General features: G+C 33.3%; 1 protein-coding gene across 6 annotated transcripts in view; it reads left to right on the forward strand.

Moving 5' to 3' along the window:
* The window catches only part of LOC132737829 (multidrug resistance-associated protein 1-like), a 78,963-nt gene that overhangs the window by 20,805 nt on the left and 42,044 nt on the right, over positions 1-16,114 (forward strand). For all 6 annotated transcript variants that reach the window (XM_060725183.1, XM_060725181.1, XM_060725180.1 and 3 more), the window contains exons 3-13: positions 1,861-1,986; positions 3,355-3,492; positions 5,675-5,800; positions 8,866-8,927; positions 11,726-11,857; positions 12,159-12,383; positions 13,018-13,195; positions 13,813-14,133; positions 14,664-14,801; positions 15,191-15,337; positions 15,836-15,920. In XM_060725183.1, the coding sequence (XP_060581166.1) occupies positions 1,861-1,986; positions 3,355-3,492; positions 5,675-5,800; positions 8,866-8,927; positions 11,726-11,857; positions 12,159-12,383; positions 13,018-13,195; positions 13,813-14,133; positions 14,664-14,801; positions 15,191-15,337; positions 15,836-15,920 (1,678 nt within the window). The remainder of the gene's footprint in view (positions 1-1,860; positions 1,987-3,354; positions 3,493-5,674; positions 5,801-8,865; positions 8,928-11,725; positions 11,858-12,158; positions 12,384-13,017; positions 13,196-13,812; positions 14,134-14,663; positions 14,802-15,190; positions 15,338-15,835; positions 15,921-16,114) is intronic.

The raw sequence follows: 16,114 nt of genomic DNA on the forward strand, positions 1-16,114 counted from the left end.
TAAAGAATATTGCACAGGATAAACATCAAATTCTAATGAATAACCCTGAACAGTACTCAAAACCCAAGGGTCATTAGAAAACTTTTCCCATGCATGAATAAAGTATCTTAACTTACCTACCGAACTTATTTCTCCCCGTTTGGGGGTGCCGTCACAGTGGCAGACTTAAATGTTCCCTTCCTCATGGGAGCTCTCTGGGAATAACCACCCCGCACCTGTGGATAAGGTGTCATTCTTCCTCTGTTAAAATGCCTTGCTCTAGAAAAACGACCTCTGAAAGAATTCCTATTATACTGTGCGTTATAATCCTTTCCCAGATTAACCCCTACTTCACAATGCTTAATCTCTTTAGAAATATCGTCACCAAAAAGAGAGGTTGAAATAGGGACAGTCATGTTACACAAATTTTTATACCTCTTGTTCAATGATGGACGAATCAAATATCTACGTCTGATACTTATGTTATACTGTGCTTGTCCAAGAATTGACAAAGAATCAGAATAGTAACTGTTTAGCCTGTGGTTTAGCAGAAAATAGAGGTCTTCAAAATCTTAGCCAGCTTAATAATGGGCACCATACCAGCTGCTAACAACGACTGAATATCCTGAAATAGACGGTCATGAACCGAGAACGTTTATCCATAACCTTCCAAATTTCCATGTTCAAACCCTTTGGGGGTTTTAAATTCTCACAGTTTTGCTGGGACAGGGTATTTAAACACAAAGTTCCCTTTACGTCCAAAGTGCGTTTCAGGGAGTATTAAAAAGGGTTTTGCTAAGGAGGAAAAAATTGCCTCACCTTTTTTCTCTGTTTAATTTTTTGGCAAACCCCAATCTTATTTATTTACCTAACATGGGGCACAAAACGTCCTCTTTCCAAAAATTGAATCAATCAGCCTTTTTTCAAAATCTCGCTTTTAGGGATGGGCCCTTTTTAGGTTGGGGGCCAATACTGGGACGCTATCTAAAAAAATTTATTTTTTAACTTTCCCAAATTTTTAAAATTAGGTTTCTGGGCCAAAATTTTAAAATACTCTTTTTTATAATTTAAATTTGTTCCATAGAAAAAAAATGTTTGAAAAACCCGTGGGCAGGGGAAACCCCAATTTTTTCTACGTAACAACTCTAAATCATCAGAGGATAATTTATTTAAATCAATCAAACTTTTGTTAGCGTTCCTTGATTTTGTCCCCTTTTTATCACTAACAGAGGTCTTTGTTGTCTTAGATTTTTTACCAGTTTTCGCGACCTCTTGACCAACTTTTGACACTGAACTTTTAATTCTGCCAGGCCCTTTACCACGGCTCTTATTCTTAACGGGGACATCGTCCTCCGAAAATCCAGAAAACTCTGGACTCTCGTCAGAAAGATGTAACACATCTTCATTCTGAACAGATAAATTCCTATTTACCGAGACATCGTCTTCGGACTGGCTCATATTGAAAAAACAACAAAGTCTGGACAACGTCCTAGACAGAGCCAAAAATACTGTATAAGAAATAAAAATAACAAAATAATTTCACGTCAATTCACAAACTTACCGACAAACAAAAAGCCGAGAGCTGTAAATACAAAACAAACCTCAAAAACTGCATAAGAAAACGAAAGTAAGCGTAACACGTGTGGACTATTCAACGACGCCAGGAAAACTATGATTTCTGGGGTTGACATGGTCGCGCGCATGGTTTGGTCATGTTTTTTACGGTTCGTTGAAGCGGCGTTGTGGACTCGATGCGTTAGGATAACATGCTATTTATACATGTGAAAGCTGAGGCTTTATGAAAATACTGCCAATATTTTCAAATATGGTATATTATTATCATATTCTATTTATATTTTAACAAAGATTCTGTATTTTCAGGGATTGGCATTTGTTATTGCCTTGCTTGGAGCACTAGACATAGGTTATAGTATCTATGAACATTTTAATGGAACAACTGTCCCTGTGGTAGATTTCCTGTCTCCACTTGTGTTGGTTCTCACCATGGTAAGTCTAACTTGATTCAAGTTATATGAATATCCATATTATAATCAAGCCAAGTCAAATATTTTATTGGCAAAAACAAATACATTTAATCATGGCCTTGTTACCATGGTGGATATAACAGTTTTAATCCTGGATAAATAATCTGCATCTTTATTCTTATCAAATCACAGCTTTGATCCGCCATTTTCTATGCATGTGCAAATATAAAGTATCATCTGAAAGAAAATTGCAACATAAATTACAGAATTAACCTCTCAAAGAAAGAAATATGAATCATGTCAAATATTGTGATTGAAAATTCACATTGATTTTTTGTTTACCTGCAGGCAACATTTACATTATGCTAAATATCCTTAAATGTTTACTTCCAATCTGGACAAAGCTATTTATCAATAGGAAATTGATAGGATTAGGAAATTTTCAAAGTATGGTAATGACTGAATTGCAAATAGTACAGATCACGATCTGACGGCACATATGTGCAGACTGATCTTGGTCTGCACTGGTTGCAAGGATAGGTTGCAGGCCAAGGTTTAGGTAGACTCTTACCACCAGTTAGGAGTCTGAGCCAGGTCACTGAGGTCAGCATGTATATCTTTGTAGTGCAGTCAGTTTTTAATTATTTGGTTTTCTATATTAAAATACTTGAACTGGCAATAGAAAGTAAGTGGGACAAATGTGTTACAGGACTTCAGCATAGTAAATGTTACTTGTTTAAAGAGATGTAATACTACACCTTTGCTTTGCACTTGAACTTTAAATTGAACTCTTTAAACATTTTGTTAAGCAAATATACCAGAGCAGGGCATTCTCTACCTAGTCATAGGTCAGACTATCAGAACAAATCTTAATGTCAAATAATTCAATTTTTTTCCCTATCCAAGCAGGGCTTTTTTACATTATATAACAGAGGTGCATAAGAGGCCTCTTCCCAGTTGAAATTTTCTTTTAAAGAATCCCGGGCGACAGAGACTATGAATTCTTTCATGTGAGAAAGCAATCCAGCTTGCTTACTGAATGTCGGTGGTTCTACTCAGGTACCCTTTCATTTCTGAATTAATGCACTGAAGGGCATCGGTGGTCTTCTTCCACCAGTAAAGCTGGAAAGTCCCCATATAACCTTTATTGTGTTGGTGCAGCATAAAAACCAACAAAAAAGAAAGAATTTGTTTTATAACTTGATGCTATAATTAAGAAGTTGACCACTTTGATTTGGTTGTAAGAAATAATAAAATATTATCATGATATTGGGCAGTGCTAATTGCATTGATAGAAATGTTTAACAACTGTGCAAATTTAATTTACACTAAAATTTGTGTTTTTGCAAATTTTAATAGTCACCTATTATTCCTGGTTTTTTTTTTACAGATTGTTTATGTGCTGGTCATTCACTTTGAAAGGAAGAATAGTGTGAGATCATCAGGATTTCTCTTTAATTTCTGGTTTATTATGTTCCTTGTATCCATAGTAACGTTCAGGTCAAAAATCAGAGTAGCTCTCTTGAAGGTGAGTTTCAGAAATGTTTGAAATGTCTGTTTATAAAATATATACACACAATGATGTTTCATAAACATTTCATGTAATACATTGTAAAGTCTTTTGTGAAAAGAAGAGATATTAAAAATGTCATTTTATTTATATGAATGTCTTGCTGTCTTAAATTGTTGATGGAATTCATTAGAAATGATCTTATCTGAAATTAACATCAACCTTAGTTGAAATTTGGATGTGTTTGATTGTTTATAAATGAATTAATATTGTTTTGACCAAATAGGTGATAATCCGCTTGAGGTATGATAAAACTAACTAAATATTGACCACTTTAATGTATTCTTGGGTATCAAGTATGAATTTGTTTACTTTTAAGTTGCACCCCTGAGGTGAATAACTGGATACAGGTATGAAATTGTTAAAAATGTGCAAACATTTGACAAACTTAAAACTTCTTGTTATCGCTAAAAATATCAACATTTCATGTGTTCATTCAAGTGTTGGACACTCAGTACAAACATCTGTTAAGTCAAATACTTTTGAAGTCAAATAATGTTTATCTCAAACAAGAATTTGATGATGCAAATAATGAAAGGTCAAACAGATATGTAGGTCATTATGACAATATTCAGGACATGTACTAGATAGTGACCTCTAGTTAGAAATATAACATGCATTTTCAAAAAGGGATGGATAATGAGCAAAAGAGAGTTTGCCATATTTGTCTATATATAATCTTGCTTATTGAAATGCATTTTATTAGGTATAGAATTAATAGATGATATAATAAATTTGATAAAAAAAGAAAGAATTGACTGAAAGAGAGCATTTTTTGCAGCTTGTCTACTTTTCATGTGTTGAACAAAGTTATAAAAAAAAGCCAAATGAACTCTGGTTTATTTTCTACATATTTGATAGTTTTTGACATTTACATAATTATAGAAAATGGTATATGAACAGTGATTTTCCTGCTTAGAATCACATACAAGGCCTTTTCCCAAATTAAATTTTCTTTAAAATCATGCAGTTATCCCAAAAATTTGAACTTAAACCTGCTTTTTACTTTCAAAATTAGCAATTTTATTGATAATTTCTCAAAAATAGAGAGGCTAAAGCCTCTTTCCAATTAAGTTAGAAAAATCACAGATTAAATGTGTGCATTTTTAGCTCGACTTTTCTATGAAAAGGGGAGCTATCCTACTCGCCCCGGCGTCGGCGTTAGCGTCGGCGTTGGCGTCACACCTTGGTTAAGTTTTTCGTACCACCCCACTTTATTTCAGAAGTATTACAAGTATGGCTTTGAAACTTACCATACTTGTTCACCATCATAACCTCCATCTACAGACAAGAGTACATAACTCTGTCAAGGTTTTTGACAGAATTATGGCCCTTTTTTGACTTAGAAAGTGTATTGAGCTTGGTTAAGTTTTTTGTACCACCTCACTTTATTTCAAAACCATTGGAGGTATTGCTTTGAAACTGACCATACTTGTTTACCATCACGACCTTCATCAACAGACAAGAGGACATAACTCTGTCAAGGTTTTTGACAGAATTATGCCCCTTTTTGACTTAGAAAATACATTGAATATGGGTAAAATCCACTTATTGCCTTAACCCTTTGAGATATTGCTTTGAAACTTTTAATGCTATTTCACATCATTACCCCCATCTGTACGCAAGAGAAGGTAACTCTGTCAGGGATTTGTTTTAAAAATTAAGGCCTTTTATCGACTTAGAATCTTGGTTAAGTTTTTTGTACCAGTCAACTTTTTGACTGAACTGGTTGAGATATTAAATTGAAAGTTGGAATACTTGTTTACCATCATGGTCCCAAACATGGGCAGGAGAAGGTAATTCTGTTAAGGATTTTATTTGAATTATGGCCCTTTTTGACTTAGAAACTCAGTTAAAATTTTCATTCTTGTCCACTTGTTGACCTAACCATTTGAGATATTACTTTGGAAGTTGGAGTTCTTATGTGCCATCATGAGACCTATCTGTAAGCAAGAGAAGATAACTCTGTGAAAATGTTTCTTGATTTGTACTTAGAAATTCCTAGTTAAAGTCTTGTGTGCCCTTAACTGTCAAAGTTTTGTTTTATAGGCAAGCACTAAAAAAGTCGAGCGCGCTGTCCTTCTGACAGCTCTTGTTTATCTTCCATGTATACATGCATAATGTTGTGTTTATTTGATAGGATGAAGTGGAGGACATGTTCCGGTTTGTGACATTTTATATCTTCTTCGCTGTCATTCTTGTCCAGCTGATCATCTCAACATTAGTGGATAAACAACCAGTAGGGGCTGTACCTGTAGAAGATGAGGTATATACATGACATTGTGAATGTTTGTCTAGTCTCACAGTTTGTCTTCCATCCTGTTTGAGTTTATCAGAATATGAACAAAAGGGAGGAAAACTCATATAATTTTTGTATTTTTGGTCTCCCATTGTTGTTAAGTGTGAATAATCAGAATTAGTATAAAAATATGTATCTTACATCTTTTTATATACATGTATATGTTACATATTTTTCTGATTTTGGAATTTGCATAGCTTATTTTAAAATCAAATTTGATCTATATACCGGTATTAGAAGAGACTTATGTACAGTTTTGACTTTTGATATAGTTTAACTAAGAAATGTCCATAATGCAAAGATTTCCCCAAAAAAATAAAGAAATGTGAAAGTAGAAAATGGAGTACCACAAAACTAAATTAAAAACAGGTGAAATAGAAAATCTTTGTCAGTCTTTAACTTGTTGCAATTATAAGACATATACAATAATCAGTTTAGGTTGTTGACTTCAAACCACTTGCCCCTCACCGCTGTGGGTTCGAATCCCTACAGGGACTTTGGATTCTTTCATGTGAGGAAGCTATCCAGCTAGCTTACGGAACGTCGGTGGTTCTACTCAGGTGCCTGTTCGTGCCTGAAATAATGCACGGAAGGGCACCTGAGGTCTTCCTCCACCAGCAAAGCTGGAACGTCGCGATATGACCTATACTGTGTCGATGTGACGTAAAATCCAAAACAAAACAAACAAAAAACAATAATCAGTTATACAAAAATATGTCGATTTATATTACGAAAGATCAGGGGATGTATTATTTCCCTTGAATTCTCTGAACACTTATTTATTGCAGAAACCTTACAAGAGCCTCGTTCATAGAGGTAACATTTTGTTATCAACAGATTTAATCAGATTAAAATAGTCTTTGTATTTGTGAAACTGTGAAATCATTTAATGTTTGAAGCATAAGAAACAAAAATTCTAAAGCTTCTCACAAAAAAAACATTATTTGTCTTTATTAGTTCCAGTATACTTATGAGGCATAATACTGGTAATTTTTTCATAATTAATAATCATATAAAGGATTTTGAGGTCAAAGCCGCTTTGTTTTTGTTTTTTCTGTCTACTTGTTTCAAATTTGGATTTAAGACTTCATCTGTAAAGTAAAAATTAAGATTTCATTAAACCCTACATTAAATCAATGATAGGCCTATTTTATATACTGGTAATTTTATAATTCTGCCACTCTTAATATGATATTTAAGTTTTGAGTTGTGGTCCTTTATTCCGATTTAGTTGTGTAAGACAGTCCTCGTATATTGATATATCATCATCTGAAAAAACAACATAATTTATTATTCACATCTAGTAGAGATGACCCTGTAAAACTATGACATGCCTTATATAATTTCATAAATTGGATCAGCCCATCGAAGCCTTAAATGATTTCACATTTAATAAACATGTATGTGTGTTACCCATTTTTCAGTGTTTTTACTTTGAACAGTTATATGGAAATGTTTTATGCCCTTAAACCTTTACCACACTCATTATCTTAAATGGACTTGTCCATCTTACAAACTTGACAAAACCATTTGAACCGCGTCACGACAAAACCAACATAGTGCGTTTACTACCAGCATGAATCCAGACCAGTCTGCGCATCGGCCCAGTCTGATCAGGATCCATGCTGTTCGCTTACAAACTCTATAACAAGTAGAGAAACTGATAGCAAACAGCATGGATCCTGATCAGACTGCGCGGATGCGCAGGCTGGTCTGGATCCATGCTGGTCACCAACACACTATGTTGGTTTTGTCATGGCGCGGCTCATTTATCATTTTAGGGGAAAATTTTTAAAATTAACACTAACTGAATAGCAAACAGTGCAGACCATGACCAGAAGATGGCACCGTTGTATCAAATTATCTTTGTCTGCACTGGTTGAATGGGAAGAATCAGTTGCCACCAGCAGACTAAGGGTTAAATTGATGATTATTATTTGGTATTTAAGGGCAACAATGTGGTAACATTTTGATCTAAGTGAGCATTATTATAGGCTATACTTTAACAAATATACTATTGATTGAGTTAATGCATATACAGTCTACTCCACTTATAACGAGATCGGTTTTAACGAGGTACCGCTTACAACGTACATTCTACTGTGTCCCGGCCTTTTTCCTTCTATTTTCCTTTCATTTTTTATCGTTTATAAGGAGATCGGTTTAAGCAAGATATCGGTTACAACGTACATAATTTCGCCGTCCAATGCATATTTTTCAGAACTTTAATGAGGTCACTTCATTTGCACTTTGTCTGCATCAGTTTGTTACCTTGAGAAAAACAAAGATGACCAATAATAAAGGTCAATTAAGGGAGAAATTATTGACTGGGGACGAGATAATGGGTCGAGCAATTAGCGATCAAATGTGTCAGCCTTGTTTTGTCAGCGCTCCGGGCTAAATTGTCCTTAAGGTGACGAAATGTCATAACAAAACAATTTCATTGAGTGATTAGCACAAAGGAAGCGGCTAATTTCTTGCGGTGTTATTCGGTGTTGGTGAGAAATACACTGCGTGACTTGAAAACGAATTTAAAAATGTACATATTAATAAAAAAAAACACGCGGTTAGACGTAGGTTGTGTTTTCATGTTTTGTTTAAATTATATGATAGCTAGATATATTTATATACATGTATATTTAAATAAAACAAAAACTTCTGATAACAAAGAGTTACCTCCCATTATATACTCTTCAAAAAGGATGCACATGAAAGCTAAAGTAGAAATAAATGATGCTCGACGGTGTGGAATTTCTCAATTTGTTCTGTCCCGGTTACAACGAGACCTGGTTATAACGAGGAATCATGCGAAGTCCCGACGATCTCGTTGTATCTGGAGTGCACTGTTATAATGTTTGTGCATGCATATAACTAGAATAATAAAATATGATTACATGTATTTTAATTAAGTTGGATGCATAAAGCTGGAATTGAATGTGAACAAAAGAAAATGTTTAATGAAATTTGTTTGTTATCTTCATTAACTTTATATATATTATAATCCTTTAACATAAAACTTTTGTACATTTCAGAACCCATGTCCAGAGCCTCATGTATCCTTCCTGTCCCAGGTGACATTCTGGTGGTTTTCTAGGTAAGTAACTAGCATGTTTCTAGTAAACAATACATAGTGATTAATGATTATTTTGTTGAATGGATAGTCAAGTTACCAATCAATATAAAAATAAAATGTTTTTTTTTCTCCAATTCTTGATAAATATACCTATTTGAAATACTAATAGTTTGTTATTTTTAGCTCGACTTTTTTTTTTTTTTGAAAAAAAAAGTAGAGGTATTGTTATAGTCAGGTCGGCGTTGCCGTTGCCGTCCGCAAACTTGTACCTGGATCATAACTTTTTTATTTCTTGGTGTATTGTCTTCATACTTGGCCACAACAACCCTTGGGACAAGACCTTTCAGTAGACCACACTAACCTTGACCTTCATCCATAAATGACCTTGACCTTCAAGGTTAAAAGTCCAATTTTTGCTTGTTCATGCTGTTATTGGCTGTAACTTTGTTATTTTTGAATGGATTGTCTTCAAACTTGAACATAATAATCTTCAAGGATATCCCTTAAAAATAACCCGCCAGACCTTGGCCTTCACTCATAAATGACCTTGACTTTGAAGGTCAAATTATTGAAATTTTCATTTTTTTGGCTATTATTGGCTGTAACTTTGTTATTTTTGAATGGATTGTCTTCAAACTTGAACATAATTATCTTCAGGGATATCCCTTAAAAATAACTAGACAGACGTTGACCTTCACTCATAAATGACCTTGACTTTGAAGGTCAAATTATTGAAATTTTCATTTTTTTGGCTATTATTGGCTGTAACTTTGTTATTTTTGAATAGATTGTCTTGAAACTTGAACATAATAATCTTCAAAGATAACTGTTAAAAATATATCGAAAGACCTTGACCTTCACTCATTAATGACATTGTCTTTGAAGGTCAAATTATTGAAATTTTCATTGTTTTGGCGGTAACTGACTGTAACTTTGCTATTATTGAAGGGATCAACTTCATATTATAACAGAACATTCTTAAGGACCAGACCTCGTTGTTTATCAAACCCAAATTTGCTTGGGCTCTTTAATGACCTTGACCTTGAAGGTTAAATTACTGAATTTTCTCAGATTTGTGCATTAAATGACCATAATTATATATTTATTGGTGTGTGTGTGTGTGTGTATATATATATTTACAACAACAACAACAAGAATTGCGTAATTGTTTCTATTTTTAGAAATTGCGTCATTGTTGCTATTTTTAGAAATTGTGTCATTGTTGCTATTTTTAGAAATTGTGTCATTGTTGCTATTTTTAGAAATTGCGTCATTGTTGCTATTTATAGAAATTGCGTCATTGTTTCTATTATTAGAAATTGCGTCATTGTTTCTATTTTTAGAAATTGCGTCATTGTTGCTATTTTTAGAAATTGCGTCATTGTTGCTATTTTTAGAAATTGCGTCATTGTTGCTATTTATAGAAATTGCGTCATTGTTTCTATTTATAGAAATTGCGTCATTGTTTCTATTTTTAGAAATTGCGTCATTGTTTCTATTTTTAGAAATTGCGTCATTGTTGCTATTTTTAGAAATTGCGTCATGTTGCTATTTTTAGAAATTGCGTAATATTTCTATTTATATATTTATACAAAATATATAAACAAAACTAATGTGACAAGACAGACCAACTAAATTTATAAAAAGGAAACATTAACATGTATGTTCAAACCTTTCTATGTTTGCGTTTAGAAAAAGTAAAAAGTCGAGCGTTGCCCCCGCCCGGCGGTGGCTCTTGTTTGTTAAATGCTTTAGTTGTTTATGTTTACAAATAAGGACAATTTTTTCATTCTTGCAATTAATCTACTGAAGTGAACACTTAACCCTTTCCCCCATGAGCATATTGTGAAAAATGGCCATTTTCACTGAAAAGCTTCCTCTTACAAGTTCAAACTGCTATGAAACTATGAAAAATGCTTCAATACTAATCAAACTTGGCACAAATGTTGACTGGACCATTGCCTTTGTAACGACATGCTCAGTCTTAAATTTCCTGTTACCATGGCAACGAGGGGACATCTCAAAATTGCCAAAAATCACTTTTTTGCCTCGATTTTTTCCATCAAAATTTATTTCAAAGTGCTGCAACTTCTCAAGGGATTGAGATAGAGTCAAAGGCTTTTCAGCGTTGGTTACACGTTACCTTATGATCAACCTGGGGTCATTTTAAGCCTCTCACAAGTCAAAAATTTTCTTGGCGATCAGGGGGACTCCGCCCCCCTTCAAACCCCCCAAACAGAAGGGGGCACATCCCCCTTCTGGCAACCCCCTGATGTATTATTTGGATGGGGGACGGCGCCGAAAAATGGTCACTTTTTTTAACAACATTTCTCAAACGAAAAACAGTGTTTGGGGTCTAAATAGGACATTTTTTCACTGTTTGAGGCCTCAAAAGGGGGGGGGGGGTGCAAATAGCCGTCGAAACACGCTTATATAAAGGAAAAGGTTAACATGTGAATTTGATCCTCATTCCTAAGCAAAAACACATCTTAAATCATACGAAAATACTGTATTTTATGCTTAAAACTTATAGTTTTGTTCTAATTATTGACTTTTGATTTTACTACATCAAGAACGGTTTATGGTTTTCGCTAATTGATACGTTTTAAATTTGTCGGATTATCTTGTCTGCCTTGTAGTCCTGCTGGCACATTGTCAGACCATTGACTGACAAAATAGTGTAAAGTTTAGGCATCTATGTCCTATAGACACGTTCCTAGCTTTGATTTCCTAGAAAACAATAAAAGCCATGTTAATGTCTTGATACATTTAAAAAAGGCTTTATTCTATTTTGTCAGTATAATTTCTTTATTTTGCAGTTTGGTGGTATTAGGTTATAAGAGGCCACTCGAAAAGACAGATTTATGGAACCTCAACCCATCTGACAAATGTAAAAATGTTATGCCCAAGTTTGACAAACATCTGCAAAAAGAACTCAATAGATGTAGGAGGTAACCTTGAAAGTTTTTTTACCTTTCTTATTTCAGTTTGTACATAACACATTTTTATGAGTTAGGTAGATTCCTTTTTCCTGTTAATTGAACAAGTTATGTTTTGACCTGGTTTGTATTGGCTTTATATATTAAGAAAATAACAGTGCTTACAGAGCATAAGATATTTTTGAAAATGGAAAGGTAACAAAACTTTATTTTAAATTTAAATTTTCATCTAGCAGTTCTTTTTCAAATATTACTGTAATAGGTTCTGTTTGTTAGAAATTCTAATAATAGAAAAAAACATGTATTTTAATAGGGTTCATGAAAGTTTAAGCCCCGCTACAGAGACTAATGCTAAGGAGGTTGAGATGAAGGAGATGCCCAGGGAGGACAGCACCCCGAAGGTTCAAATACAATGTGAAAAGAAGAAGCCTCGTCTCTTCTGGGCCATGATGAAAACATTCTGGTTTAAAAGTTTTATTGCTGCCGTTTACAAGCTAATCTTTGATGTCCTTCAATTTGTCAGTCCTCTTATCCTAAAGTAAGTTCTGTACATATATTTTGCTTTATTTGTAATATGAATAAAGTAACAACTTTACAACATGATACTCTTTTATAACAGGTGAATATAAGAGATATGAAATCTGTATGATTTATTGATTAGTTATAAATTTAAGATCAGATGATGATTAAGATAAACCAAGTTTTAGTCTACGAAGGGATTATTGAATTAACATTTTTTGACATTGAGTTCTTCATACCAAGTGGATGGTCAGAGTTTTAACAGAGCTGTGAAACATGCTCCTTAGGTTACAATAGTTCTTTTCAAGTGAAGCTGTTAAAATTGATAGTTTTGATGTGACTTAAAATTCCAACTAGAAAAAAATCCACATTCATGTCATTTGGTATAGATGTGATCTTTGATTAAGAATTGGAATTAGAATGAGGAATTAGTAGTCAGTCACTAAATGTGGATTAATAAGTAATTATCGGTAAGTAACTCAGTTAAGCTGGTTAGCGGGATCCATTGCGGAGATATGACCAAGGCATTCTGGTAGGTTAAAATTGACATAATAAAAAAAAAAAATGGGGAAACAATCAATGAATCTCATTAATTTCATAACTATCATAGGTGAGAATTTGGCTATTTTACTAACAGACAATGAATGTTTCAGGTATCTTATAGCATACACGACAGATAAGAAGCAGGAGACCTGGAAGGGATATTGGTACGCTAGTTTAATGTTAGCAGTGGTGCTATTCCAGTCAGTTGTACTGCATCAGTACTTTCAGAACTGTACAGTTGTTGGTATGAGGCTCAGAACAGCTATAATTGGTGCTGTCTATGAAAAGGTAGGGACAGTATGAGCCATTATTTTGCCTGTTAAGATTTTGATTAAGTTAAATTTGTTTTTGTTTTGATTTTCTTAAAGGTTTTTGACTTCTGTAGCAATAAGTTTAAACAAATTTTGATACACAGTTTTATTGGAGTATAAATAATTTTTTCAGTTAAGAGAATATTTTGTATGAAAGAATGATAGTAACATTTTAACGTAACATGAAAGAGGAGATATTTTTAAGTCATGATTTGTTCAGGCTGTGATTTCTTTTCATATCACCTATTTAATTTTTTGTTTTCTTGGTTGTGTTTTATGTCGCACCAAAACAAAGGGTCATATGTCGACTTTACAGCTTTACTGGTGGAGGAAGACTTTGGGTGCCCCTGCATTAATTTTTTCAGGCACAAATGGGCACCTGTGTAGAACCACCAATATTCTGTAAGCTAGCTGGATAGCTTCCTCACATTAAAGAATCCAAAGTCCCTGGCAGGATTCGAACCAACAGTGGTTAAAGGGCATGTGGTTTGAAGTAAATGTTATATTATTATAGGTTCACAATTGTATTATTAGATGCTATATCCTTTAACAAAACAAACCCACTTGGATTTAATTGGCAATGTTATATTACAGATGTTAAGACTGTCTACAGCAGCAAGAAGAACATCAACTGTCGGGGAGATTGTCAACTTGATGTCTGTTGATGCCCAGAGATTTAATGATATGATGACATACATCAACATGATCTGGTCCGGTCCAGTACAGATCACGATATCTATATACTTCCTGTGGGTGACCCTCGGTCCATCAATATTGGCTGGTTTGGCTGTCATGATTATACTTATACCTGTGAATGCTGTAATTGCCAATAAAGTGAAACAGTTTCAAGTACAACAGATGAATCTGAAAGATAAAAGAATAAAAATGATGAACGAAATTCTGAGCGGAATAAAGGTAAACTGACCTTTTATCCCGTTTTATCCAGAAAGTTAATGTATTAAAGAAAAAGTCTAATGAAATTTAAAGCTTTTTTTATGAACTGAACCATGAACAAGGTGATTGCCATTTATAATAAAATTCTATGTTCATACTTTATCTACATGTATATTGATGATAATTTGAAATAACTTCATGCCAGTTTATTTGATTGGTTAACAGTGTCTTGTGATTGACTCACCTCATATTATAGTATAGTATTTCAATAATGAGAGCGTATATTCTACTGATCAAAGAATTTTCAGCCGAAATCCAATATTGCTTTCAACATGATTTCTTAGATAGTTATTTCCCAAATACATTGTATTTATTCAAATGATTGATGTGAAATACTTGCATATAGAAAAACAGGTTAGTACTGTAAAAAACATAAGGTAACTTTCTGCAAATACACTTGTAACTAATACTTAACTCATATACGTACACATGTTTAATAAGTTTATTTTAAAATTTGTATTATAACATATTTTGTATATATTTTGTCACAGGTGTTAAAACTGTATGCATGGGAAGCATCCTTCGAACAGAAAGTATTAGATATAAGAAACAAAGAGCTTGCTGTTCTAAAGAAAATGTCCTACCTGAATGCTTGTACAACATTTACCTGGACTGTAGCACCTGTTGCTGTAAGTATTCTACTCTTATATTATTCTGCTTTTTTATGTAGGGTTTTATCTGTTGCATCATTTGCTACGTTTTTGTACATGCGCCATTCTCGATTAAAGTAATTTACTACCATATTTCTGCCATACAAAAAGTTTGGTAGTATTCTTTTTTTTAAATTCAAATTTAATTTTTGCAGCTGATAAACATGTATAGCTTTATACACTTTAAATTCTTGCTATTGATAAATTCTTAAACATATTATGTTAATCGTAAATAATATCTTTATAATTTTTTGAAAATATTACATTTGTACAAAAAAAAAAATTCTTACATTTTTTTTCAATAGATGCAATTATTTCTAAATAAATCTGAGAAATAATAGATTGTTTTATATGTGATTGTATATCAGGTGTGTTTGGTAACATTTGCTGTGTATGTGATGGTAGATGTCAACAATATCCTTGATGCCGAGAAAGCTTTTGTGTCTCTCTCCCTGTTTAACATTCTCAGGTTCCCGCTCTCAATGTTACCTATGGTCATATCTAACATTGTACAGGTTAGTCATTTAATGATATATTCAATTAACCAATTACCTGTTGAATTTGCTGTATGACCAATAATGTGTCATTGTGCCATTTTACCCAAACAAACTTGTTGAATTTTTGGTATGGATCCTGCTTTGAAGTTAGAACTGTCCATTCAAAGTTTAGAGATTATAATTATCAAAATACAATATATAAGCTACCAGCAGTCCAGTGTCTGCTCAAACTGCACGTCTGTGCTTGCTTACCTTGTTTCAGAATAGAACCTAGATGACCGGTATTCAAAATGTTTCCTTCAATATAATCTCAAGGAATATAATGCTAATGAAAAATTAGTATTGATATTAACTTTTGGCATGATACAATTGAGAAATTATTACATTTACACCTTATTTCATAAAAAATAAAATGTTAATTCCTAGTGTCAACTGTATCTATGTTTTATTGATAACAAGAACAACATTGTTCCAGTGTTATATATTCATTATTTACATTGTTTACCATCCATACAGGTGAGGGTATCTCTTACACGTCTGAGAAACTTCTTAGGAAACGATGAGCTGGACCCTGACGCCGTCTCACGTGATCCTAATTCAAGTATGTATAATTCATAAAATTCAAAATCTCACTGTAGTAAACTTTTTGTAAATTCTTACATTTGAAAATAGACGGTATGACTTAGTTTATATAGATTTTATTTTAGTTTTATTTTGTAAGAAGCTATATAAGCTTATACACGCCTCAAATCCATTCCTTAAATCAACCAGTACGGAGCAATGAGTGTAAAGTTT

The sequence above is a fragment of the Ruditapes philippinarum genome, unplaced genomic scaffold, assembly GCF_026571515.1.
Source record: "Ruditapes philippinarum isolate M1 unplaced genomic scaffold, ASM2657151v2 ctg125_1_1_1_1, whole genome shotgun sequence".
Taxonomy (NCBI): Eukaryota; Metazoa; Mollusca; class Bivalvia; order Venerida; family Veneridae; genus Ruditapes; species Ruditapes philippinarum.